The sequence below is a fragment of the Harpia harpyja genome, chromosome Z (assembly GCF_026419915.1).
Source record: "Harpia harpyja isolate bHarHar1 chromosome Z, bHarHar1 primary haplotype, whole genome shotgun sequence".
NCBI classification, from domain to species: domain Eukaryota; kingdom Metazoa; phylum Chordata; class Aves; order Accipitriformes; family Accipitridae; genus Harpia; species Harpia harpyja.
Window position 1 is genome coordinate 38,142,645 of NC_068969.1, and position 26,911 is coordinate 38,169,555.

A 26,911-nucleotide genomic window follows, 5' to 3' on the forward strand; every position below is an offset into this window, starting at 1 on the left:
TGAGGTAACACTGCTGTCAATGCAAGAAGCGCTAGAAGGTTTTGAGGGTTGATTTACGCAGTGGGTAAACCAATCCTGCTCTGCAAACTATATAAATGTGAAAATGTGGCACTGCATCCATTCTTGCAAGGTTCAACCCTACACAGTGACAACTGCTGAACTAGTTTGGCTTCTGAGGACCTGGCAAAAGCAGTCTGAAAGGGTTTGGGTTTTCTAATGAAGCTGCTGAAAGTAAATCCCTCTCCCAGATAACACACACCTACATAGACAAATTCTGCCTAGGTTTGTACTCCATTGTCCCAGCTTTTTCAAGTTTGAGACCGAGCCAGTTGCAGGGGCAGGTTGGTAGAAACCAGCTATAGTATATAAAGCAGTGATACGCTTTATAAACTGAGGAATGTGGAATAAGTAGGTTTACCACACAATTCGGATTGACATCAGGCATCCCATATCTCTCGTATTTAGCTGAGCAGAGTCAGTTCTAAACCAGTTGGAATTTTGTAAGGGAATTTCCATGAGGGATGCTACATGACAGGACTACTGCAAAGTAACATCTCAAAGATGCAGCCATGCAGAAATGGGTCCCAAAAAAGAATTTGCTTTGCTGTAACCAAGACAGTTATCACCCTTTCTAATTTCTAATGCTTAGTGGGGTTTACTTAGCAAAATTGGGTATTTAACTTTGCCCACTGTTTTATTTGGCAACAAGATCTGCAGGCTCTTGCCAATTATTAGATTTGCTAGCGTTCAATCAGGTTGCAGGGTGTCCAGGTTAAAGTATCATCCATGCCGTTAAAAGTCATTGTTTTTAGCGCTTACAGTAGTTGCCACATGGAGTGCATATAGGCAATTTTTTCCCCCTCCACTGCCTGGCTCTGCTCTATCTGACCAGACACTCCTAGGCTGAACCACCAAGGGAGCAGGCGGAGAACTGGCTCCTGCCCTCACTTCCCCCCAGGATGGCACTGTGCACCAGCCGGAAGAGCAAAGCCAGCACTGTCTGCACTCAGGCCCACAGGCAGCTGGTGAGTCTGCTCAAGAAACAGATTTCCTCCCCCTCCAGAAGACCTACAGCCAACACTAAGTTATTCTGCACATGGGATAATCATTCAGAAAAAGTATACTGTTTTAACATGCTCCTTATCCGATAATGTTGATCTGTTTGTGCCAATTCTCGGTACTTTGGCAGCAGCAGGAGATGAAAAATATGAAGGATATGGGATATGAGAACTTCCACTAAGAAGAGGGGAAAAAAAAAAATCATTTTTTTCTCTTGGATTAAAGTTTAAGTGTTATCAATTTCATGGTTAAGGTTGTGGTTGTCCTTCTCATCTCTGCAGCCTGCTCTGATTTACGGGTCAGGTAAGCCGTTTAATAAAGATTTATAGAAGTTCAAACCTCCCTCCAGGAACTCTCTGTGTGCCCTCCTTTGCCTCTCCATGTCAAACATCACTCTTCTGACAGGGTGAAGGCAGCACCCGACCCCCAACTCTAGGCTCTACTGGCTGAGACCGCTTCTTTCTGGCTCATCAGAAGAGTGCACGGCCGGGTTTCATGTCCTCCCCCGCCCCGTGACCCCAGCGAGGCAGCTGCACGCCCTCTCCCATGACACAACTGCACCTACAAACCTGTCTGAAAAGTGCGCTTTCCCTACGGCAGCGGAACACTTTCTCACAGGGGGTGCTCCTAGCCTTTACCCAGTTGAGGTCCTCCATGGCCTCTTCCCATCAGGGGCACCTGCTCTACCTACCGACTTACAAGCCGGCGGGACCGGGGCACCCTCCTACAATGCAGCACCTCCTCCCTGGCCACCCCCTCACCGAGCCCGTGCCTGGGGGGGCCACCCACAAAACATCACCGTCCCTCAACTCCCGCCCAGCGTCCTACCTGGCATCGACTGTGCTGCCGCCTCAGGGGTGGTGGCGGGGGCGGCAGGGGGCTGCTGCTGGCTGGAGCTGACCTCAGGCTCGGCGCTCACCGAGGGCGAGCCGGCCGCCTCGCCGCCTGGGGCCAGCTGCGGCGCAGGCGGGAGGGTCTCCTCAGTGGCCGGCGGCTCCTCCTGACCGGGCAGCTGCAGGGCTGAGAGGGGGATGCTGATGGGTTTGCCGGCCGTGACGGTGGCGTTGGAGCTGGTGGCTGGCACCTGGAGGGCGGCCGCGGGGCCACCGCCCGCCCCCCGTGCCGGGGAGGCCAGGGGGCCCCGGGGGGCCCTCTGCGTGGCCAGCCGGGGCAGGCTGGGGGGGGAGGCAGAGAGACGCTGCGGGTCGGGATCGGGGCCCGTGGCGGGCTGGGGCAGGGCCCTGGCGGGGCCCAGGCAGGAGGGCCCGGCCTGGGCCTGCGGCTTGGGCTTGGACATCTGCGTCAGGGCCAGGGCCGGCCCGTCAGCGCCGGCCGTCAGCTCGGCGTTGGCCACGATGTAGTAGTCCTCGGGGAGCTCCTGCTTGATCTTCTTGAGGAGGACCTCGCCGCCGCCCTCGTCGGCGGGCTGGGCCTGGGCTGGGGTGGGCAGGCTGGCGGCCGGCCGCTTGCGGGGGCCAGCGGGGGCCCGGTGGGGGTGCGGCTCAAAGTCGCTGTCCTCGTCGGTGACGGAGGACTCGCAGACCATGTCGAAGAGGGTGGCCTCATCCTCGTACTCCTCCACGGGCTCGCCCAGCTCCGACGGCTCGCTGCAGTAGGAGAAGTCGCAGGAGTCGCGCGTGCGGGTGCAGTCCAGCTTGGCCTTCCCTGGACGGCCTGGGTAGCGCTCCAGGGGGCTGGCCTGCGCCTCTGAGGGCACCCCCAGCATGCTGGGGCTGTCCGAGTTGAAGCTGCGGCTGTCCTGGAAGCAGACGCGTTCCTGGGAGCCAGCCCGGCAAGTGGCGGCCAGGGGCCAGTGGTAGGCATGGCCGGCGCTACAGCCCCACATGGCCGTCAGGTTGCCGTGGGCCCCCTCGGAGAGCAGGTGCTTGAGGTTGGGGATGAGGCTGCAGATGGTCCCATGGCTGTGGGCCCAGCTGACCAGCTTGGAGAGGTTTTCGGAGGAGGTGTGAAGGCAGTCCTCCATGGTAGGGGACCGACCGTGCCTCACCACCGGGAAGTCAGCTGAAGACGCCGTTCAAATCACGGGGGCCCGGCGCTCACGGTCGCGTGTTGCCAAGCTCATGCTTGCTGCTCGCCTGCAAACAGAGAGCAAAACCCCGCTCTTCAGCACTCCCAAAGCAAGACCGCGTTTGCACAGGCAAATGAAACATTTGTAAGCGCAGCTAAACCCGTCTCCCTCTCATCTCCTGCGCTCCAAAACGCGTTTCTCAAAACAGCGCCTGCTTTTAAGCCGCCTCATTCCCCGTTCTGCCTGCAAAAAATCTGCCTTTAAACCCAGGGGAAGGAGTATCCCTGCAATACACAACTAAAGTAAGTTAAAATAGCTTTTTAAACAAGCCAGTTTAGTATCAGTGGCAATGGGATTTGAAGCTTGAATCTCTGACAAAATGCAAATGTAGCCCAAAAGATGGTGATTGTGTCTTCATACCTGGGAAATTAAAATTAAATAAAATCTTAAAACACACAATTAATCTTGAACAGCAGGGCAGCAATCAAGCACCAACTCAGACACTCCCTCTCCACCTGATGAAACTTCATAACATTTTATATCATTTATGCAGGTTTCTCAAATGTATCAAATATCTCCTTTTCAACTGAATTTGAGAGGCATCAAAATGAAGGCCAGAAACTTTAGTTTTCAATACAAGGAAAAAACAAACAAGTTCACCCTTTGCTGTGCTATACTGACAGTCACCAGTTGATCAAAGGCTTAAGAGAGGCTTAGAAGCTTCAGGGACCTGCAAGGTTTAAGTCATAACCTTCCTTAAACGCTGAGAGTTTTGCTTTTTTATCATATTGTCTATTTTCCTAGATCTAAATCATGATTCTGTTCAAGACAAACACTTGCCATTTTCATCAGAACTATTTAGAAATTTGCAGCACAAGGCATGGAACTCTGGGGCCAAAGCCATGAATACTACAATATTTCAGGTCGAACATAAAAATACAAAACCTATCATGTTCATCTTTTTCTGCCAGAAACTGCTTGCTACCCATGTTGTACAGCTACTTTTCAGGCAAGGTCTCATCTCACACATGACTGCAAGCCCTCAACTTCTCAGGACTTCCGCGCTAGGACTTTCCAGGAGACTGTCCTGGTTTCAGCTGGGATAGAGTTAACTGTCTTCCTAGTAGCTGGTACTGTGCTATGTTTTGAGTTCAGTATGCGAAGAATGTTGATAACACTGATGTTTTCAGCTGTTGCTCAGTAGTGTTTAGACTAATGTCAAGGATTTTTCAGCTTCTCATGCCCAGCCAGCGAGAAAGCTGGAGGGGCACAAGAAGTTGGCACAGGACACAGCCAGGGCACCTGACCCAAACTGGCCAACGGGGTATTCCATACCATGGGACGTCCTATCTAGTATAGGAACGGGGAAGTGGGGGCGGGGGAATCGCCGCTCGGGGGACTGGCTGGGTGTTGGTCGGCGGGTGGTGAGCAATTGCACTGCACATCATTTGTACATTCCAATCCTTTCATTATTGCTGTTGTCATTTTATTAGTGTTATCATTATCATTATTAGTTTCTTCTTTTCTGTTCTATTAAACCGTTCTTATCTCAACCCATGGGTTTTGCTTCTTTTCCCGATTTTCTCCCCCATCCCACTGGGTGGGGGGGGAGTGAGTGAGCGGCTCCGTGGTGTTTAGTTGCTGGCTGGGGTTAAACCACGACAGAGACCTTGCAGTTGTTTCTCAGATCCGCATTTCTTTTATCACCATAAAAAAGACAATGAAACATGATGCAGGAGATGCTTCATTCATTTAAGTGAATAGCAGGGAAAAGAAGGGAAAAAAAAAAAGTAAATTTAAAGAGTAACCATTCTTTCAGTAACAAAGAAGAGCAAGGAATTGTAACATAACTCAGCTAAAAATACTGAAATTGTTTACAGTTAACTTCTTGGACTGTAGCTTTCTTTTTTGGTGTCAAAATTCAACAATCTGAGTAGTAAGCTTCTGACGGTATGTAAGCATGGCTATAAGGTATGTCTGGAATTAATGGCATGGGGCTTGGTCACTGCTTGACAAACATCAGGGCACTGCTGGGGCTGGGGGCCAAACAGCTGGGGCAGCCCCAACCCCAGGCATTGGGCACTAGACTGACAGACCCAGGCTCAGCTGAAATGGGGCTCCTGGGCCATGGGCAGGGGATGGGTGGGGGTCCCAGGGCAGGCTGGGTAGTGCTATTAAGGCCCATGGGTGCCCTCAGGGCCCTGACAAAAAATTAAGGTTGCAGTGGGAATGCTCATGTGTATATGCCTGTCGGCCTCTCGTATCAGCTCTAAATCATCTGTTACTATAGGAGCTATAGGAGGTTGTTCACGGGAACACTTGCTGTTAAAAATTATTTTTTAACTTTTATTTTGCTTATAATGTTCTGTATGTCACACACTTACAGATTTAAGCTGCAGTCAATGCCCATTTTCCTGTTACCCAGGCATTTTATTACTTAACTACTGCAACAACAATATTTTTTTTTTTTACCACAACCAGATGAGATATAGTTAGTCAAATGTCTGTACAATCTTAGAGCGATGATCACATTGAGAAAGACGGCACAAACCAGTTTTCACACAGTCCCCCTGCTAGTACACTGGACCCCTCAGTAGTCCATTTCTGAGGTGGGAATTTATTAACCCCTACTGTAAAGATCCTCAAGGACTGTGGCTGAAATAAATAGATCAAAGTCAAATGTGAAGCTCTAGCTGACTTCAACAGGTCCAGGTAACTTGGACTCCAGGGGTCTGTAAGAAAGTCAGCACTTCACAGATGGACCCCAACACATAGCCCTCACCCAGGGTCCTCACTATTATTAATACAGAACTGGACAGTCTCTGAGTTGCTGGAGAAGATCAGTAACATAAGAGCTCAAACAACTCAAAATGTCATGGTTGCTGGGCACAGGCTGGGCTAAGAATGTTTTGAGGTTACTGCTCAGCTAAATTAATAGAGATTAAATGTACATTTATATTCCTCTAATGATATCCATGGTTCCTATCTTGCCAGCTGTTACCTGCTAGAGGTCACTTTTTCAAACAAGGGATCACATCTCAATACAATTTCAATTTGGTAAATATATTTTTTAAATTATTAATCAACTAAGTGGAACTTTTTTCATTAAAATAATGAAGGGATACCAGAGAAACTGCACCGCTGCCAGATGATAGCAAAGCCTGAGCATGTCTCTTTGTGTATACCTGGTAACAGAGAAGTCACCTCTGGTGACCTTCTCAGACAGCTAAAAGTAACTGGGAACTTCTGCTCATTTCTGCAGGCCTGTTTGGAGGCTCTCCCTAACCTCCCTCCTGTGCTTTGTGAACATGACCTGCAAGACTTGAAGCTCCCGTTGTTCCCATCTCACTTATATTTTTATACAGGCAGAAAAACCCGTTACATTTTTCCCAACTGAAATGCAGCATTCATGCCAATGTTACACCTTATTTTGTTCCCTGTCCTCTTCTACACAAGCATTTTTAGACGCAAAATTAACTGTGTTGTGGCTCGAAAAGACAGCTAAACAGTGGCTAACTGGCCCGGGAGAATGCTTTCCCTAAAATCAGCACAAATTACTACCTGCCTACTCAGTTGCTCTTCAAAGTCGCCTGCCAGCTAGCTGCAGATAACCATGTTTGCTCTGTGCCAAGGGAAGCAAGAAGGCTGTGTTTCAATGGTTTTGCAGCCTGCGTATCCCTGCCCACCCACTCTTGTTCACCAGGCAAAGGGTTGCCTGTGCAAACCAAAACTGGAAACAGAATGGACAAGTACTGCCTACGATTCCCCCCATGAGGCTTGCCATGGGTCTTTCCTCCCCACCCAGGCACTGTGCCTCACTGATGCTGTCAAGAATGGACCCAGCATGGGAATTTCTAGATATTTTGCAAACTTCTAGGTATTTTTCCAACATCTTTGAAATTAAACATGACATGGAGGGAAGTCCTGGATAATGGATGACCAGGAAGAAGCACATCATTAGGAAACACAGTTAAAATAGTGTAAGATTCAAGCTTGGTTTTGCAGTGGCTCAAGCCACGGTGCATCCACAGAGAACAACGGCTACAATAACTCAAATTCCAGCTTCTATTATTGCCCACACGAAACCCCAGCAATGGTACAGACCTCACAGCCTCACCCATAACACAAAGCTCCTTGCATGACTAGTGCCTCTGTACAGTATAATAAATGCAGTAGGTCCCCTCCTTGCAAGCCTTTTAGGCACTGGAGAAGACTCCCCTTTTCAAACATACAGCTTTTCAACACCTAAAAGTTGTTTGCTATATTTTGTGATTTGTTTTAAACCTTTTAAAGATATACTGTCAACCTGGACAGGGGTCAAAACCCCCAGGGCATCCACATTTCTGCTGACTGGTATATTCAAAGATACGGACTCACAACGCACCCCACCACAAAAGAAACACCAAGAGATTGGAGGAGTAACACCATACTCACATACAGCAAGGAGCACAATCTGGAAAGTGAACAGGGGAAAGGAGGGAGAGCTATAGTCACGGCTATAGTCCGAAGCTACATCAGTGCAAACCTGTTGGAAAGCATGGAACTGCTCAGTTGCTGCACGACCAAGTATGTATCTTGGGAGCATAGAAAGCCCAGTTTGGCTGAAGAACCATTTTCCCCACAGGCAAATAAGATCAGGTCAACTGCCACAGTGTAGATGGTTTGTGCAGGGCTGACAGTCCAAAGACATCAGTTATTCAGAAACAACGTGTCTTCGGTTCTCCAGCTGCAGCAGAAGTTGACAAGGGCACTTTGGCGGGGAGGGACTCAGCCTGTAGAAAGTACAGCAAATCCATCATAATCTACCCGGTTTCCTGAAGAGGGACCTTGCCTGCTCAGTCAGACAGCATGCTCCTGGCTGCCAGTCTGCTCTTGTTTGCTAAATCAAATTTTAAAGATTATATAAGTCCTTCATTCAGACTGGCAAGATTTGATAAGATGACTCATGCTTAATAACCTGCTAATATGTATACTCTGAAATCATACAGTAGCTGGCAAAAACAAGCTACATCTTCAGTGTGAATAACACTGGTATTTTAGCTGCATTTCAGATGGTAAAGCTTTAACCTTCCACAGCACTTTTCTGCAGTTCAGAGCTTAGCAGTATCTAATTCAGAGTGAAGCATGTCTAGGTGCTGGAAATTCACTGCAGCTATCTGGACCCTAAACTAAGAATCTGATTTTATGGCTTGTTTAGCTTTTACGACCTCATTTACAACATATCGCTGTAGTGACTAATGTGTACAGAATGCTATGCCAGAAAGCCTTATTGTTGCAAAACCATTCCTTGAGAATCGTTAATGCATTAACTGGAACATCATTTGATTTGGGAAAGGGAATATTTTCTGTATCCAGAACCAGGGCTTTGCCACAGGAGATCTACTTAGAGACGAAAGGGTAATGAAAAATAGCAACCTCTGAAGAGCACCCCTCTTCCATATTCTAGGATGGGACTTGGCTTAGCTAGCTCCGTGCAGGCAAAATTCTTCCTGATTTTGCACACAGCAGTAGGAACAGGCCCTTTGTTATGACCAGAGAAGAAGCACTGAAACCAGGCAAGTCCCAGGAGCAACAGCAGTTGGTAGCTGTGGCCACCATGAACCCCTCCCTTTATCCCATACAGAGAATGAACAAACACCGGTGGGGAGCAAAGACCTGGCTACCTCAATTACCTCTCCTTCTTTGCCTACTTGTGCATCAGAGTGTTGCAGTGGACTTTTGGTTAGGACCTCGTGGGAGGTTCTTCAAGACAAACGGGGAAGTCTGTGCTGTGGCTCCCCCAGAAAGGAGGCAGCAGAGGTGAGGATGCAGTGAAGGAGCTGAATGCAAAAAAATGGGATGAAGCAGAGGTGTGCAGTGGGAAGTGGGTATCCTCCAGCAGCATCTGCACACCGCAACATGCGTTTGGTGGACCTACAGCTCAGGGAGGACGACGGGTGCATTTTGTTGTAAAGAAGGTAAGAAACCTTGTTGGGATCCTGACCTCTCACAGACTCACAGGCAGTCAGCAATGGATTTCCTTCCCAGGGTAATGTTAGACAAGTCGACACAGCATAACTTGCATCACACAAATGTATGTTTGAGATTCTATTACCACTACTGATTATTAGCATTTCACGAACTTCCACGCTGATCAAATCAAGGGAACAGTATAGCCATGGCTACATTAACCAACTCTGGGGACATGATCCCAAGGCTGATACTACTGTAAGTTTTCTAAAAACCCAAGATTCTCACGTAAGATTACAATGCAAAAATTACTTTTGTTAATAATAAAAAGTAATCTTTCTAATCTCACAGCTGTATAAAAACTAAAATCTGAATCCTAAACCATTAAAAGACAGGTGTAAAAAACCCTGCATTTAGTCATTTTACATAGCATGAATTTCAAACCATTCTTACAGCAGCTGAAACATGACTTCTAAGTGCTTTTATGGAGAAGCAATGTTTTATCAGCTTTTACACTCAGAGGTCCCAAACTCTTGTGTGTTGGGCTCTGCTTTCTCATACTAGCAAAAGAAGCTCAGAATGTTTTACATCCTCTTTGTTTTCAGCCCCACTGTCCTGGCCAAACATACTGGGCTGTTACTACATCAACATCTGAAGGGGAAGCACTGCTTCATTTTGAGGATCTTTTTCATACTTAGAAGTAAGGAAACACAATTACTAGCTAACAGATTAAGAGCACTGTGAATTAAAGGTTTGGCCACCATGTGTAAGTATCTATGTGTGTAAGCGTAAGTATCTATCTCATTCAGGATTTTACCCAATGGACAATATTAGGGCTTCTTTTATTATTAGCATTTCTTAAGCCAAATGCTTAACATTGCTAAAGGACTGAAGTCAACAACAGCAGAAATCCAAGTGTATATTCGTCAGAGAAGGCAGAGCAGTACTGTGGTCCCCAAAAGGTCCTGCTGCGGTCCCACAGGCTCCACTAGCTATCAATCCAGGATCACAGGCAGTATTTCTCCTTCCCAAAGTAAGAGGCTGAAGCAGACTCAGCAGGAGCTGATGTCTCCCCCAGATAACGCTCTCCAAATGCTAGAGGCACCAGCCATGCAACAGAGCACCCAAAATCATGCCACTGCTAATTACCTTCCTTGCTATCTCCTATGGGGGGACTGCTACTAACAGTGGAGTTAAAGCACAGCCTCTTTGCCCCAGTGTTTTGATTTCTTCAATGATACCGCTAAGGATGTCATCAACTTGTCAAAGGACTGAGATGGACAACCACTCATTCAAAACAGGCCAGAAAACTGGAAGGGCTGGGAACAAGTCAGTGCATTTTGTCTAATTTTTTACTTCAGAAGTACAAAACTTCTGTCAACTCAAATACAACTGAATTTATTTTCTGCTTGAAAGAAAGACTATGAGACAAGAAGAAGCAGAAAGGGAAAGAAGGAAAGCATGTAGAAAATAATGACATCTTATAGGCAAGGTATGAATCAACTAGGTCTTCCACTTCACCGTGGGGGAAAGAGGCAGACCTCCATCTCTGACACAAACTGTACATGGCTCCCTTCAGTTACAAAAACGTGTGTTTAATTGAATGCCTCTCCAGGAAACAAAAACATATAAATTACAGAGGAAACACTCACAAATTCTGGCAAGTTCTGCAAGCCTGTGAGATAGTTTGGCAATGTATCCTTAAACTAGAGGATAATTCCTCCAGCTATGCTCATTTGTCACTGTTTCCTTGTCACTTTTGTACAGTCTCCAGGTGGTGTCTTCAAGGGACAAACAACCTCTCACCTTAACAATATCACTATTTCCAAATTATGCGAGCTTATACTATTTGTTCATGTTTTTAGCTCTGTGAGAACTGATTTAGAAATAAATAGGGATGTACAGTAGGAACAAACCAAAATCTTTATGCTAATTTTCCACCTCCACAATTCTAGGCTCATCCCAAATTTTGTATCGATGCAATCATTTATGTGTAGCAAGTACCTTCGCTTTTGTGTGTCTCAGAGCCTCTGTGCTTCTATCTTGGGCTTTCTGAAGCCAGTAGGAGCTCTGCTATTGAATAAGCAGGCCAGGGTTTCACCCACAATGAACCACAATTACCATTCCTATCTCCAAGGAGCAGCACCAAGAATGCTTTCCTGAGATGGGGGTGCAGGGGGAATTAGGAAGAAAAAATAACCACACATCTCTCCAGGCAAGTAGTGCTGGTCTCCATTCAGAAAAATCTCATGGTTGTCTGTCACACTTGCTGCACAAGACCGCAGCTCCTCCTCAGCTGATGGTTAATCTTGAGGGAAGACGCTCTCCCTGCCAAATGTGGCACACCTTCAACTGCAGCCATCATCACAGCAAGCCAGAGGAAAGTGGCAAAACCTGTTTGCTGGTGCAAATACTTCAGCTGGCTGAGAAAGAAAAGGATTTGGCTGGGACAGTGTTTGGGGGTTTCCTTGCCTTTTCACACGGAAGACTGCCACAGGACTATGAGCCTCCCAAGAGCCTCCCTCATTCACAAAATTAAATGATCCATCCATTGACAGCAGAACAGACTGAGGAACAGTTTTGGGGCTCGATCCTTAATCCAAATGTAACGCTACAAGCACCACTGCTTCTATTTTTGGTTTTTTTTTCCTCAGTGGCCACTAAACAGGAGCTACATGAGCCTTGCTCTTGCACAGCAAGGCTGAAGGCTCACAAAGGGACCAAAAGAGCACTAAGAGGAGAAGCAGGTGAAAAGGGAGCAGCAGAGATGGTGCAGCAAATCTGAGCGATCTAAGCAGGATCTCGTCACCTAAGAAACTCTTCTCATCCAAACACCAATGTCTCAGTTTAAGCTTCCTGAGACTGACCTGTTGTCACTCCATTCCTCCCAGCTCACTGTGACTCTCCTGATAACTGCTCACACATGTTAAGTCCTTACCATGAACCCTCCACCACGCCACTCCCTGTGCTGGTGCTTCCTACTCCTGAGCTTCAGTCCTCAGGAACATAGGCCTGATTTGTTTGTCTTCGTTTGAAGTAAGTAGGATCATCAGAGAATGGTACAGAAATGCATGGGACTGCTTCCTCTTGCTAAGGAAGGATCTTCCTTCCAAGGAACGTGTCAGAAAGGAAAGTGAGCTTTCCACAGTTCATGAATGTATCTGCAAAGTTGCTGAGCACCTCCAGCTCCAGAGAAGTCAAAGCACTTGGCAGTGCTACACTTCATTTTTTTGACCTTGCGTCATCCTTGCATATCCCATGTTCTGCGATGGTCTTCCCAGAAGCTCCGTAGCACTAAGGTAATCCTGTAAAATATTAACTCTCCACATTGCTTACAACTGAGCTGAACCCAGACAAGATTTTAGGATTTTGAAAGCACTGAATAGTGTAAACATAGTTACAGTGCTTGAATAGCATAAACATGGAAGACAGAGAAATCCTCCTTGTTCAATTCAGCATTTAGCAACTGCACCCCTGAAACTTTCTCTCAAAGCCTCAATGAAACATAACTAATTCTGTTAACACAGACACTTCTCACTGTGGTCTGCAGTGAAGACCTGAGGGATGAAATGGACTCTGCCCTGGCTTGAAAGCTGTGTTTCTTCAGGCTGACAAATGAAAGCAAACTTTAGCACTAGCAGTTCTGCGGACTTACAGACTTTTAGATGAACTATCGGATGACCACTGTCTGTCCCCAGGTTAGTGGCACAGGCTGAAGGTAACTGCAGGGACCTAACATGGAAATAATTTCCCCCTCTACTTACAGTCCGTGAGCTGCATTCAGATTCGGTGTTTCACATCACCAACATGCAATGCTGGGCAGCATTTCTGGCTGCTTGCGTCACTGGTGAAATCTAGCTCGCCTGTCTCATCTCTGTGCAGTCACTATCTCTGCCTAAGCACTCCAGTTCAAGTTGCATCTCCATGTCAGAAATCAATGAACAAGCACCCCCTTGCAAAACGGTTTGGGGCTTGTTGGAGGTTTTTTTTGCATATATATGTACCACTGAATGAACACAACTGTGTGCTCAGTGCACATATGTGGATTTATTTCTGGCTATACCTTAAATTCCAAGTCTGGAGAGGGAAAAGGAGTAGAAATAAACTTTCAAGTCTTCATCATGTCACCAATCAGTTTTCAGAAGGTTGTTCCCATATAGCAATTTTCGATGCACTTTTAAATATGGCAGAGTTTTGATGGAGAGAAAACACAATCAGTTTTAAATGTCCTTGAACTGAAGCCACAAGTCAAGTCCTGCATTACTGAACTGCTAAAGCATCAGACTCCTCCTGCAGCTAGGATGAATGTAGCCCTGCCCCACCTCTCTTTGAGCTACTAACAAATTTACATTTACATTTCAGAATGCTGCCTGCTGCAGTGCCCAAATAAATACAAGATCTATGTGTTAGGAATGCTTCTATATAGAATAGAAGTTTCAAAATAAAAATACACCAGCCGGACCAGCTCAAATCCTGCTTTTAAAAACATAAATGCTCCATCATCCTACAAGAAACAATGATTTACTCAACTGTTCACTCCAGCATTCATTCCTACAATGGTGGAAAGTTCTCCAGAGCAAAAGCAAGGAGAGAACAAACATTTTCAGTTGCACTCATGGCTTTCTCTGCTAGCAACAGTGGAGAAGATGTAGCAAGAATGACGATCAGGGCAGAATCCATCCTGGATACAAACCCATGGAAAGCTGTGCAACTACCACTTGTTTCAATTTGGCTCTGTGACGGTCTGACAAATTCAACGTCTCAAACATTCGTTAAAGAACTTTGGTGGAGAAAACGGCCTCTGTAAAAATGCTGGAGTTTTGTGAACAGGATAATGTGGCCGGAGGAGAGGGCCCGCCGGAGGAGAGGGCCCCCCGGAGGGTGGGACCGTGCTTCTCCAAAGCCCCAATTCCTTATCTTAAGTGACCAGGAGAAGGAGCACAGCATATGCGCCTGGAGGAGGAGGCCCCATGGAGGATGGGACTGTGCTTCTATCTTAAGCGGTCATGCCAGCAGAAAAAGAGAGGCAACTCTGCGATGACCCCCCCCCGAAAGCTCTCCGACCGATTCCAGAGAACCCCGGGAATGGGACTGCGCATGTCGAGACCATCGACTAACACGCTATAAAAGAAGGGAGAACGAGTCCTCAGCGCGCGCCCTCCGGAACTGGATCTCTACGCTGGCTGGACCAACGCTGGACCCAGGACTGGCGAAACCCCTTCCTTCTCTCTTTCCTTCTCTCTTTTTCTCTTTCTCTCTCTCCCTCTTTTCCTTCTCTCTTTTCCACAGTTCCTACACCTCATCCTTTTAAACATAAACCGTTGACCAAGTCTGAGACTAGGAGTGGATCTAGCCGCCCCTGCGCTCCTCTTTGAGAAGGAGTCCAGAAAGCAAGGGGGTCCGCTCTGAACCTCGTGACTCAACGGGAGGGCTCTCCTTCTGACACATTTCATGTTTCTTCTTCCATTTCTTTTTCTACACCTCCCCTCTTTTCTCAAACAGCGGCTTAATGACATGTTGCAAGGTTCAAATTGATAAGTTCACGTGTACTTGGGCAAGGTTAGCTAGGTTGAATAAATGTTGATTGTTGTTTGAACTCCCCTGGTGTCGTTTCACCTTAATTCTGACAAAGGAAATCCACGAACCTGAGTCGCTCCAACTTTGGGACGCGACAGGCTCTACCTTCCTTTGAGGTTGTAATGCGTCTGACACTGCACTTTTCCACACCTTCAAACCCAATCCGTCCTTTTCATAAAGTGTCTTTCTACAGCAAAGTCAAAATGAAGGTTTCCAGCTCTGACATTTTATCACTGCACTGTTGATCATTCCTTGAATATAGGTAGGACCACTGCTGCACAGAAGGAAACAGCTGTTGTGATGCAGCCAAACTATCCACCATCAAATTTGCTTAGGAGAGCTTGATCTAATGCCTACCGAGGTGAAGACTCTATTGAGCTCAGTGGTCATTGAAGCAGGCCCAAATGTCTATTTATGAGTTTGGACTTGCCCAAGGAATAATGTCACTGCAGACACTTCCCTGGATGGGTGAATTTTGATCTCTCTTCTTTGGGGAGCCAGAACTGATTCAAATATGCCTTTACACTCATATAATTCTTGTATCATTAACTCTGACAGATGGCATTTTTTAGCTGAGTCACCAGCCTTTTGATCCCTGTAGCAAGCCAGATTCTTTTGCTTTGAGTTCACATTTTGCCTACCAAAATTTAACATAAAAAATGAAAACCAAACAAAAACCAGCAGGACAAGTGATTTACCATGCTCTGGCTCCAACAACATTTGCTGAGGAATTCAGCATCAGTGCGTAACCCCACATACATCAGTGCCTGCTCATGGGTTTTTCTCTAAAGCTCTTTCCAGAGCTTTGCAAGCCATGTGTAAATATATAGGCTGTGCTCAAACACAGCTGTAAAGGTGTGTTACAGCTCTGGAAAACAGCTTTTTTGGAGCTGTTTGGTTTCCAGTCCAGGCTCAGATTTTACCCAGGAATTTCCAACTGTTCACGAGAGCCCAAAGCCACCCCTGTAGCCCTCAAAGTAGGGCTGAAGGGTAGTATGGGGATCAAGCCTCCAGGAAACAAGAGTAAGACCTCTTGCTCCATTTCTCTCAATCCAGCCTCTCTTCAAGTGCTAGAAACTCTTACCTCCACTTTTAACGACTGCAAGCTATGCTTCATAGAGCAGCTGGCATCCTCACACAGAGCAAGCTATAGCGGGGTGACAACAGCAACACTGCTTTCCAGAACTGGGTCTTGCAGTAACCAAGGAGGGACTCTCAGGTACCTCTAGTACTCGATGTGGAGCCTCTGGGATAAAAGGTGCTCTGGGGAGGAGGCAGAAGTGACAGTGACAGGGGACTCTGCATTCAGCCAACATCTTAATAATTAAACAGCTCTGCTGAAACAGTGCCAGGGTAAAGACCAGGTATTCACAGCGCCTCCACGAGCCTGGTCAATATAACTGCTGACAGCAATGTCAGCGTAAATAGGATGGTGACATCAATGTACACCACTATACCATGCAACCAATGGGACAGCTCAGAGGAGTACTTGAGAAGACGCCTGTGCATTAGGATTAGTAAAACACAGCAGGGAGTTTTAACTGTAGCCTCCAGTCAATCTTGGCCATCTCTCATATTTTACTAGTGAAGGACATTTTTAAAGAATGAACACATTTTCTGGTAAATCATTTCTGAAAAGTCTATCAACAATAAGATTTTAAAGTGCTACCAAGGAGCTTATGTATCGTGGCTTGGTTATTTTGTGTTGTTTATGAAAATTTGTTCCAAAATTGCATCTTTCTTCACACCATTTCTCAGGATGATCTGAATATAAAACTGCACTATATCAAAGACTCTAGCATTTGCCTCACCTTGCAGTTCACAATCATTCTTTAATGGAGAAATTGCACCACGTTTGGAAAAATCTTTAAAATACATGATTTCCTGAGTTTACAATGAAGTGTGGAGCCTCTCTAATTTTAGAATTACAACAAGGAGAATGAAGCACCACAGCCTGAAGGCAAAATGTTTTCCCTGGTCTTTCATTTTCCTAGAAATTGTATTAAGAGAAAGTCTGCATGTAATTTACTAAAAAGAAAACAGGAATATTAACGTTGACTTGCACACAAATTATGAAGACCAAACTCTCCCATCTTCTTGGTGGAAAACCAATGCCTTCAGTTCCAGCCCAGACAATGTAACGATACTGTGCTATTCCTCACAAGCAAATGCAAGCAGCTTCTCTTGATGACTTTACCATGCCAGATTTGGTTTGTGTTTTTTATTTGTAGGATTTCTCTCACTTCAGGACTTTTCTAAGCAAAGGGAAATTGGAATAGTGTAACTATGGTAATACTGAAAACATTCATTATTTGGCTAAACAGTGCCAGTGAGACCACACTATTAACCATCCACACAAATCAACACAGGTTGTTTTCTGTAGAAAATCAGAACAATCACAGGAACTCAGCATTTCTGTGCGAGGATGAAATTCCACTTTCTACACTAGAATGTAAGGGTTTAGGTTTTCCCCCCTTTTTTTTTTTTAAACACAGAGATGGTTTGGGATGTTAAATGATTTTCCAAGGGCTTAATTCTCAGCAAGAAAAACATTCTGAAACTGTCTTTACAATGCACTTTTTGAAGTATCAACAATTATCCTTATCATTAAACTATTGGTATCAGACTGAGGTCCTGCCCTGCAGTTGCTTTTTAAAATCTACAAAAAAACCCCCCAAAAACTTGGAGAAAAGAGTTGCAAGAAAGAACAGACTTGAAAAAAATACAAGAAACATAAAGACAGCAGATTATTCCATGAACAGGCTGTATCCAACTATGCATAACAGATCACATGCAGCTGAGTCCCTAATAAAGTTCCTAGACAAGACTTCAACATGATGTAGAAAAAACAGTTACATGAAAGCTGCCCTAGAGATGAGCCAGTAAAAGCAAGGATTTTCATTCAAATGTAAGCCAGTCAGAAATCCTGTAGTCAACAGCCAGTGGAAGAAAAAATTAGAAATGCTGCACCCAACTATGTGCCAATTTTTCTATTATCCCTGGAAACATTTCTAGCTGTGTGCCTCTAACATAATATAATTGATCAATTCAGATTATCCTAAAATTTAAACCAAGGTCTAAAACAGATGACATTTTAAGATTACTGAGATGGGTTCCCTGAAAGTGCCCAAAGAGATCGAAGCCTCATGATGCTGTACCTACATACAGGTGAGGAGTTGGTGGCGACTCCACAGGGCAAGCAGCCTGACCCACTGTTGCTCTTGATGGAGAAAGCGGGGAGGGAGCCACAGTGAGACGCAGAGATCTCAGGGACAGAGATCGACCTAGGCCTACCTAGGCTGTGCTGCGTGGCATTCGAAAGCCTGCAGGTGTGAGTTCAGTGGGAATGGAGCTACAGAGGCTTAAATGTATGTACATGGAGAAGGTCCCTTTGACCACGGCTGTCTCAGTCAACCCAGGCCCCAGTTCTTAGAGGCACTTATGTAATCAAAAGGACGGACAAGCACTGGGTGAGATTTTCAGAGTCTCTGTAGGCATGTAAACATCTGTAAAACCTGACCCTGAGTGTCTAAAAACCTGACAAAGCTTTAGCCAGGCAAGTTCCAAAGCTTTGGCCAAAACAGCTAATTTGTGTTCTCAAGCAAGCACAGTTGTTACTAACATCAGTGCAAGATTTGGCATGTACAACATGGAGATTTAGGGATGGAGCATGATTAAGAAACAGAGAGAAAACCCACAATATTCATGTTTTACATATAGAGGCACTGGCGGCTGGCACACAAAAGACGACTTTGGAAGAAGAGCTCTATCTATCATGGAGGACTCTCAAGAGTCTCAAGAACCCTCACTTATTTCTTCTTGGAGATTCAAAACCAGAAATGTGGCCTTTGGACAACTGGAGTTCAGAACAACATGCTACGTACACTGCTGAATGTTTGGCAGAGCAAATGGAAGTAAGACAATATATCATGCAACCAGTTAAAGGGAAGGGGGTATGCAAGAAAACCCATTAAAATATTGATACATATATTGTTACATTGTTGCATTAAAGTCTGTTCTTGCTATGCTTCATTAGTACTGGATCTATTGCAGGAAATAGATGAGGAAATTCCTTCCAAAATTACCCATTTCCTCTCATACTGGTTCATTTCATTATTAGAGTGAGAAATGGCCCTAGACGAAATGCATGCTAGTTAAAACCAACTGAATAAAAGTAATTACAAGCAGGATAGTAATTTATTTTAAGGTACATGATTCAAAAGCACACCACTAACCTCCTTCAAGAAATGCATCCAGATAAACTTCTTAGTCTCTCCAAAGATAACAGAAAAAAACACTTTAAAAATATAAATCTTTCCATCTGTGGTACTCCAGACTTTCTCTTCTCTTGCCAGTTAAAAGACAGACAATAAACCAAAATATTTCTTAAAACACAGTAGGTTTCAGAGATACCAGAAGATATTTTACAATGTCAACTTGACAGTGTTTCCAACAAATTCTTTCTTGTGGTTGCATTTATTCCAGCCTTTGAATAGAGTTAGTAGAAAATATACAGCCACTGCCCATTCAAAAAAAAAGAAACCTTTATCCCATAAATATAAGCTGAAGTGTCATACCCTACAGTCATTCCAGGGACATTGATACCAATATCTAATTTCTTCTAACTCTCTCCAGATATGAATAACCTATTAGCAATTAATGACAAACACTGGAAAACATGCCAGAAATAACTGAAGATCACAGTCTAGGTAAAACAGAGCTTTCTAACATACGTAATTACTAATCTAATTTTTGTAAACATTTTCTGCAAGGACATGCACACATTAGATACCTATTCATCCAACTGTGTCATGGAGTATATTTATATTTGAAGCCAGTGAGGTCTCTTACACATAATTGTTTATGCAGACTTAGCAGACACCTGGACATGTCTTGTATGGAGGAATAAAGCAGAACCTAGAAGGGCTATTTTGGAATTATACTGAGGAATGACACAGGCTCTTATTTAGAAATTAGAAACCAAACAAAAAGGAGAAAGGGTGAGTGAGAAAGAACATGCTGACATTAATACAGGGGCTAAGTGTATTGAACTGCCCTCACCAGCCTTCTTGAATTTCTGCTGATGTTCTTCCAAAAGGACTTCTTTGGACAGCTTCACCTCCTCTTCTCTCAGAAAAAGTGGCTCCAGTCAGAGCTGCTGATTATTTACTATTTCAGTGAGTCCAAAACAAAAAAAAAAGTCTGTATTGTGTATTCTTGTATTAATGCCTTGCACCATTTTTTAGGTGTCTGCAAACATGGCTGGCTTCTTCCAATCGCAAACTGTTACTGGTGAGATAGAGTTGGTGGAGGGAGCACTGAAAGCTACTACCACCAAACACAGCAGTGATGTTGTTGGTACCCCTCTCTGGATAACACTTATTCTGACTTTGCCAAGGCAAGATGTCCTTTCACCCAGCTGCAAATTGCAATATCCATATTCAATGCTGCAGCAACCTGAGAAAGAAGCCAGAGGGACAATTCCCGCCTGCCTTACACCAGATCTAAGCCTTGAGCTGATTTTCACCCCTGCTTTGCACTGACAGCATTTCACCTTTACCTGCATGCATCTCAAGACCCACTGTGCCATGTCAAGGCAGAAGAAAACAAGATCCACCAGATTTGAAGAGCAGTCCCTGTCTTCCACCCCCCACACTTCCAGCTGCCCAATTGCAAGTAAAAACATGCATGCTGGCACCAAAGAGAAGGATGGGAGCGCAGATTGAGTATTATCACTGAAATCACTGCAAAAGTGACAGTGGCCTGCTATGTTCAGCTTCCTAACCCTACTGATGCTGCCAGTTCAGTCTAAGGTTTCAATAGCATTTGTCTACTGAGATTACATTGAAGGGTCAGAGAGAGCTGGCACCTCCAGCTGGAGTCCCATTACATGTACAAAGCCAACAACAATGCTGCAAACCAGCCCTTAGCAAAGCAGCCCCCTGCGTGGGGACTTTGCTGGTGTGCCAAATGGAAGGGCACATTTCACTGACTGCTGCAGGGGCACAGCACACCCCTGTCCTGGCTAGACAAAAGGTTGGAAGCAATTTCTGACCCACACTTTCCTGTAGCAATAGAAAAGGTAATGCTGCCACACTCAACAGATGAACACAGGCAGTCTTGCAGGACAGACATACATGTTTTTCCTTATGTCATCTACAATATGACAAGCTGATCTCTCTGCAATCACCTTTTGAAAATTAACCATTTCGCTGGAGTGGAAACGCAAGTGCTGAAATGCTGCTTCAGATGGAGCACGAACACTAGCACTTCTGTAACCATGCCTGTTTGTAACCAGATTACAACAGCCAACCTCCATGAAAACAATGGCACTGAAACAAAGCACTCAAAGGCTTTACAAAACACAGAGGACACCTCAGAAGTTTGGGCATCCCAAATTATATTTGCAAAGGGCAAGCTCCATATTACCAGCTTCATAAAGCCCAGCAGCAGCAGGAGATAAAACTGAACAGCTCTGTTCTCCCTTTAAACATCTTTTGTGTCACTACTCTTAGATCAGTTAAAAACATACAGTATGGTCTTCAGTTTGGCCCTCAGAGGAGCAGCCACCTCTGTTAAAATCACGTTTCATTTCAAGCTGCACCAACATCACACTACAGTGCAGTCTAACCCTACAGTTGCTAAAGCAAGCAAAACACTGAGGGCTGTCAGGGGAAATTTAACGTACTTACTGTCTGCCAGATTGGAACAAATGGACTAGGAATACTTCTAAAACATACGAACAAAAATAAAGCCTTGCAGAGCATTTTAAAAGGCTTGTGTTTAGAATAGCTGTGCAGCATGAGAACAAATCTGCCAAAGACAAAAAGGCAAGAAATTAAAATCTCTTGGCTGTACACTTTTGAAAGATGACAGATAGGGAAAGGGCAGTCAAAAGATTTCTCTCTCTGCGGCACAGCTGTGCAAGTTAAACATTTCATAGCTAAGAGCACTGTGTTTGGTAACTAGCCATTAAAAAAAAGTTATTTAAAGGTAAGGCTTCTGGTTGCTCATATTTGGAGTCCAATCCAATGGATAGAGCAAGAAGGGTGGGGTGGGGCAGGGGGAAGGAGAGCAGGATCCGGGACAAATACATCATTTTGCAGGCAGTATTGGTTCTGTGCCAGCAACTAGAAGGCACACTTGAGCCAACCCTGCGAAGACACAACACATGCAGAAGAAATGTTCTCTCCCATTGCCCTCCAATGCATGGAGACCATTCAGGCCAGTGGCATGGGGTGAGAGAGGGAGACAGCACCAGGGGCTACCTCGCCACTAAGCAGGCAGTGCTTGGTGAGACTGACCTGCTCACCTGGGCGGCTGCAAACGTGGGGTGTTCATCACTGGAACACAGTGCAGATCTGAACCACAGCGACAGCTGCGCAACATCCGATGTTGGGCTCAGCTAGAGTGGAATCCTTCAGGGCTCCCTGTTTTGGTGTCATTCTGTATTTATTAGTTTCATGCTTTAAAAACAACCAGCTCACTTCTGCTACCTATGGAATATTTTTAATGCCAGTAATGTACAATGTCTTTGACACCAGCAGTTAACATTAGGAAAAGACTGACTTTAGAAATGAATGTCAGCAAAAAGCCCCCCCAAACCAAAACTCACATATATTTTAAACAAATGTCCATGAAGAACACAAGTGGTAATGTTATCATTGGACTAAACTGTTCAGTGAAACAGAGCAACACTGTCACCTGCCTCTGCTTTAAGAAGTGCTTCCACAGAATGTTAAAGACCAACTTTAACAATTACTATTGAGAAATTCACTCTTTACCCAACTGTCTAACTCAAATACTCACTGCCAGTTTCAGCAAGGCTCACATATGCCTGTAGCTTTCTTAATCCCTCCTCATAGCATCTGACTGCCCCAACAATGCTCGTAGATCTACCATTAGGCATAAAGCCACAGAGAAATATGTGAGATGTCTAGGCCCGTCCAGAGGGACTGGTGCAAGGTAAGGTGAAGGTTTCATGCCTGGCTCAACTTCATCAGCTCCATGCAGCCCCTGCACCTTCACAGCACACACTGCTGCCATGCATGTCACAGCCAAGTGGGATTCCCAGTTGCCAGTCATATGCCAGATCCTGAGTGATGCACACAGTAAGGGCAGTCACTTCATTTTCCTTGCACCTCCTCCCTTCACGCCACACTAAACTCCTTTATCACTAAGGTTGCAAGATGTATCTCACTCGTGTGATAGTCTGCAGAGTCTTGAAATGGGGCGGGGGGGGCAGATTTTGGTCAGGGTGGAGCAGCATCTGCCCTCCGTGTCAAGCAGCAGAGACGGAGCAGTTGGGAGCACTCTTGGTGAGCAGTGCATGCACAGATGCCTGTAAATTTAAATTCACAATGCTTGTAAATCTTCTCAAACCACCCTTACCACAGAAAATCAAGGATTGCCCTTTATGGCAGTTTCTAGACAACCTTCTCTGTTAATGGTGAAGAAGAAGCTGGCAACAAGACAGGCCACAGGTTTCATTTACAGCAGCAAAAGTTCCTGAAAAACTGCTCTCCCCAGCAGACTGCAACTTCCCACTCCCAGCCCACTCAATCTCCAGCAGGCACTGCAGAGGCCTTTATGAACACAAAACAAGCCAGAATAAAATAGGATTTTGTCAGAACAAACACTGTGTCTTGCCCCAGGGTATGCACAGTCATTCTGTCTGTCTGCCCAGGTTACTCCGTGCTCCCCTAGCATAACAAGCAAATGCATCCCATAAGGAAGAGCAACAAAACTTTCTGTCAGCAAAATGCAGGCATATTGCTTTGCACAGGCAAGCCTGGTGGCTTGCATGCTGCAGGTGCAGTGGAGCGCACGAGGTGCACATGCACCACACAGCAAGCTGCATTTCCTGATGAGCATCAGGCAGCACCAGAAAGCTCTTCCATTCCCCATTTTTTGTCTTTTTGCTGTGTAGCCGTAGTCCCTTTCCCCTCAAGGTATCACTGGCTAAGGTATCATCCCCAAAAGACACTGTTGAATATTGTTCCCTCCTTACCAGAAAAACCTATTGTTTTGACGCTGTCTGTGGGGAAAGGTATTTTGTGTCTCGCTTCTACCACACTCCCAGCCCTTGCTGATGTGAGAGCCAAGAAAGCAACAGGAGCAGGTTACTGCTAAACTGCCAGGACAGCTTATGGAGCTGTCCAGGTGCAGGTTGGTTTGCAACTGTTCATTCATGTCTTCCCTCCTTTATCCCTTGTTATTGCATGTGTGTCCTCCACAACACAGCTCAGCAGCATGAACCCAGTGGAGCTCAGCCTGCTCCTGACCTTGGGCATCACCTGGCAGCCAACCGTGGTGGCTCAGGCGCTCGTTAAGATCACAAACCACTCCTGAACCTTCTTTCTTGAGCGCTTTTCCCCTTCACCTGGAGATGTGCAGATGTCATCAGGGCTGCAGCACATGACACTCCCCAGGGGAGCTGTGCCTTTACCAAAACACATTGCTCATTATTGTTGCCCACCTCTGTAACCAAGCGAGCCTCTTGCACGCACTTACCCCTCAAAAGAAGTAATTTTCGCATGACTTTGGAGAAGGACCTAACTGTTCTCAGTGGTGCAGGTGACAGGGTAGAGGTTATTCTCCCCATTTTGTGCCCCTCTGACCTGTTAGACCACCTGACCTGCAGTCCCCATTCCTCAGGGATAGGATCACTGGTTTTGCACTCTGGAAACAATTCTGATTTTGGTGCGATGGGGTGGCAGCAGCAAACAGGCTGGTTTGCTTTAATTATAAACCTGACACTACTGTGCTAGCTGAAAATCCAGCCATATGATTAGGAAAAAACCCTAAGAAATGGAGGTCTTGTTCTTGCATCCAGCCTTGTGGAAGGTGGTCTGTTCAAACAGAAACCTTTCCAAACTCCGGGCCATGCAGCAGGATTGCACAGCTCGAGCCCAACGCTGCGATGTCCTTCTTTCATCCTCGAGCTCATCCCTTTGCAGGCAGGAAGGAAAATCACTGCAGCTGTCAGCACTCTCGGGAAGAGCAAGGCAACCCCGGCTCATCGCCCCAGAGGTGTTTCTCATCCTGGAGCATGGTCAGGAGCTCAGTGGTCTCTGACTGCACACGATGCGCTTTAGCAACAAAATACCCTTTAGCCCAGGTCCCTCTGACTCAGTTTCTCCTTCTGTAAAATGGGAGCCACGTTTCTCTAGTGCAAAGGGTAGCGTGCTGTGGACAGCCCAAGTGGCCCTCCTTGGGGTCTTCAGGGGCAGCTGGATTGAGAGCAGACAGGACGACGGCAGGCTATTGCTGACCGCACCATTTCAGAGGGAACTGTAGTCTCCTACCTAGCGAATCTGATTCAAAACTTGGTTTTCCCTTGAGAGATTTATGCCAAAATACAGTAAGTTCTTTCTGGAAGCACCAGTTCTCAGTTATGTGGCTTTTGAGGCAAACTCAAGGTGAGAGTCCTACCTCACCTCCCACCTGAACAGCACCGAGGAACGTAACCACCAGGTTATCTGGTGCACCAGGTAGTTTCTTTCACCAGTTTATTTCCTACTTGAACAGCTGGAAACCTCCCTGCATTTGTGTTGTTTTCTTCCTTCTCTCATTCTCCATCTAAGGATATTACTGACATCTATCTCTTCAGAGCACTCAGGCAAAGTGCCTTCTCAAAACTTGAGACTTTCTTCCCTTTCACAGTATATTCTGATACTGAACTATCCCCAAACTGTCTGCCTGCAGTCTCCTACCCTCAGAGCACAGGAATATTGGTTTCTTACAACAGTTGATCATAACGGCTGCTTTTCACTGTCTTGAGATAAAATACTGGGACTACTGCACACTAGCAGGCAACTACTAATGCAAATCTTGATTTTTAATGACAGAACTACAGCCTTAGCAAAGGAAGCACATTACCCAGAAAAGCACTAGCAAAGTAGTTGTTCATAAAATAAAAGCTTTTCTGAGGCAACTCTTGTACAGAAAGTCCAGGCAGGACCAGCTTACCCCTTCCACATGCAGACATGGTATCTGATACCAGGCAGATGGTGGTAGTATCAGGTGTCTGCTGTACACTTTTATCAGATACAATAAATAATACACAACTAATGCAAAATATCAGTTTCATTCTGTTCCTACTTACTTGAGACTGCACTGCATGCATTACCTTATCTCTAGCTGAATGCAACACATCTGCCCAAACCCATCACTGAAGACTGAATTAAATTTCCTTGGCAGTAATATTATTATATATGCAGCATGTTTATCTGGTGCTGTCTTTTCTATTTTCTATCTTAAGTGTCTTGAAAATGTAAAAGCAATTCAATTTGCCGCCTACTCAAATACCTTCTACCAAACAATCTAATGGGTCAAACCATGTGAAAAATTGTAATGCTGTCTTCTTCTGTCAGCCCCCTGAAACCAGCAAAAAAACGCCCCACACAACAAAACCAAGCCATTGTTTCTCAAATAGCATGTCATATCAGCAGAAATTTTACTTCTATATCCTTCTGATTTTCTTATAGTATAATTACAAATACAGCAGAAGTGATACACTTCTATTATTTTTGAGAAAGTATCTTGCACAGGCAGAGCATGATTAAAAGTAGTGCAGCACTTAAATGCTACCAGATAGGATCGCTCTTGTACAACAGTCATGAGGGAAAACTGCTAGACCCCTGACGGCTGTAAGTGTCTTTCAAAGGAGTCATTAAATAGAGAGGAAAGGTGAATCAAGCAGATGAAAATGACCTATACGACTTAATTTACTTGACCTTCAATAAAGCTTCAACAAGATACCTCAAGCCTTAGAGAGCAGGTATTAATTCATGTAAAAGCGGTATGCAATGGCAACAGCAGACCTTCCCACTGCATCAGAAGGACCTTGCTGGCAGAGGGCTCTGGCGTTAAGTGATGGGGGCCTGGGTCCAACTCTCCCAGTCGCCGGCTGGCTGGGAGGAGGCTTTTACACCAGGCAGCGCTGCAGACCTCTGCTTAACCCAGCCCCAGAAGCACATTTCCTGGGACATAAGCCCTGGACAAAAAGCCCATGGAAGACTGCAGGAAACTCACCACACCTCCAAACTGCGCACTCTGCAAGATGGACACCCCACACAAAACCCAGAGGAATAGTAGGTTCATCCACACAAAAGCCCTGGTCCCTCTGCACAGCCAGGATGTCCCCACTTATTGCCCTCCCCAAGGCTACCAAAGGCTGCCTTAATTTGACAGGAAGATTTGTATAGCACCGTCAAGGCAACCAGGTGTGTCCTTCAAGCCTTCCTACTGACTTGCCAACCCAATCCCAAAACCGTGACAATGACATCTGTGGGG

General features: G+C 45.5%; 1 protein-coding gene across 1 annotated transcript in view; it reads right to left on the reverse strand.

The window, feature by feature from the left end:
- KIAA1958 (KIAA1958 ortholog) overlaps nucleotides 1-15,859 on the reverse strand; it is a 37,465-nt gene extending 21,606 nt beyond the window's left edge. The window contains exons 1-2 of the mRNA XM_052776477.1: nucleotides 15,699-15,859; nucleotides 1,888-3,155 (exon numbers count right to left, since the gene is read on the reverse strand). Of these exons, the coding sequence (XP_052632437.1) occupies nucleotides 1,888-3,043 (1,156 nt within the window). The 5' untranslated portion in view covers nucleotides 3,044-3,155; nucleotides 15,699-15,859. The remainder of the gene's footprint in view (nucleotides 1-1,887; nucleotides 3,156-15,698) is intronic.
- Nucleotides 15,860-26,911: the final 11,052 nt, after the last annotated feature.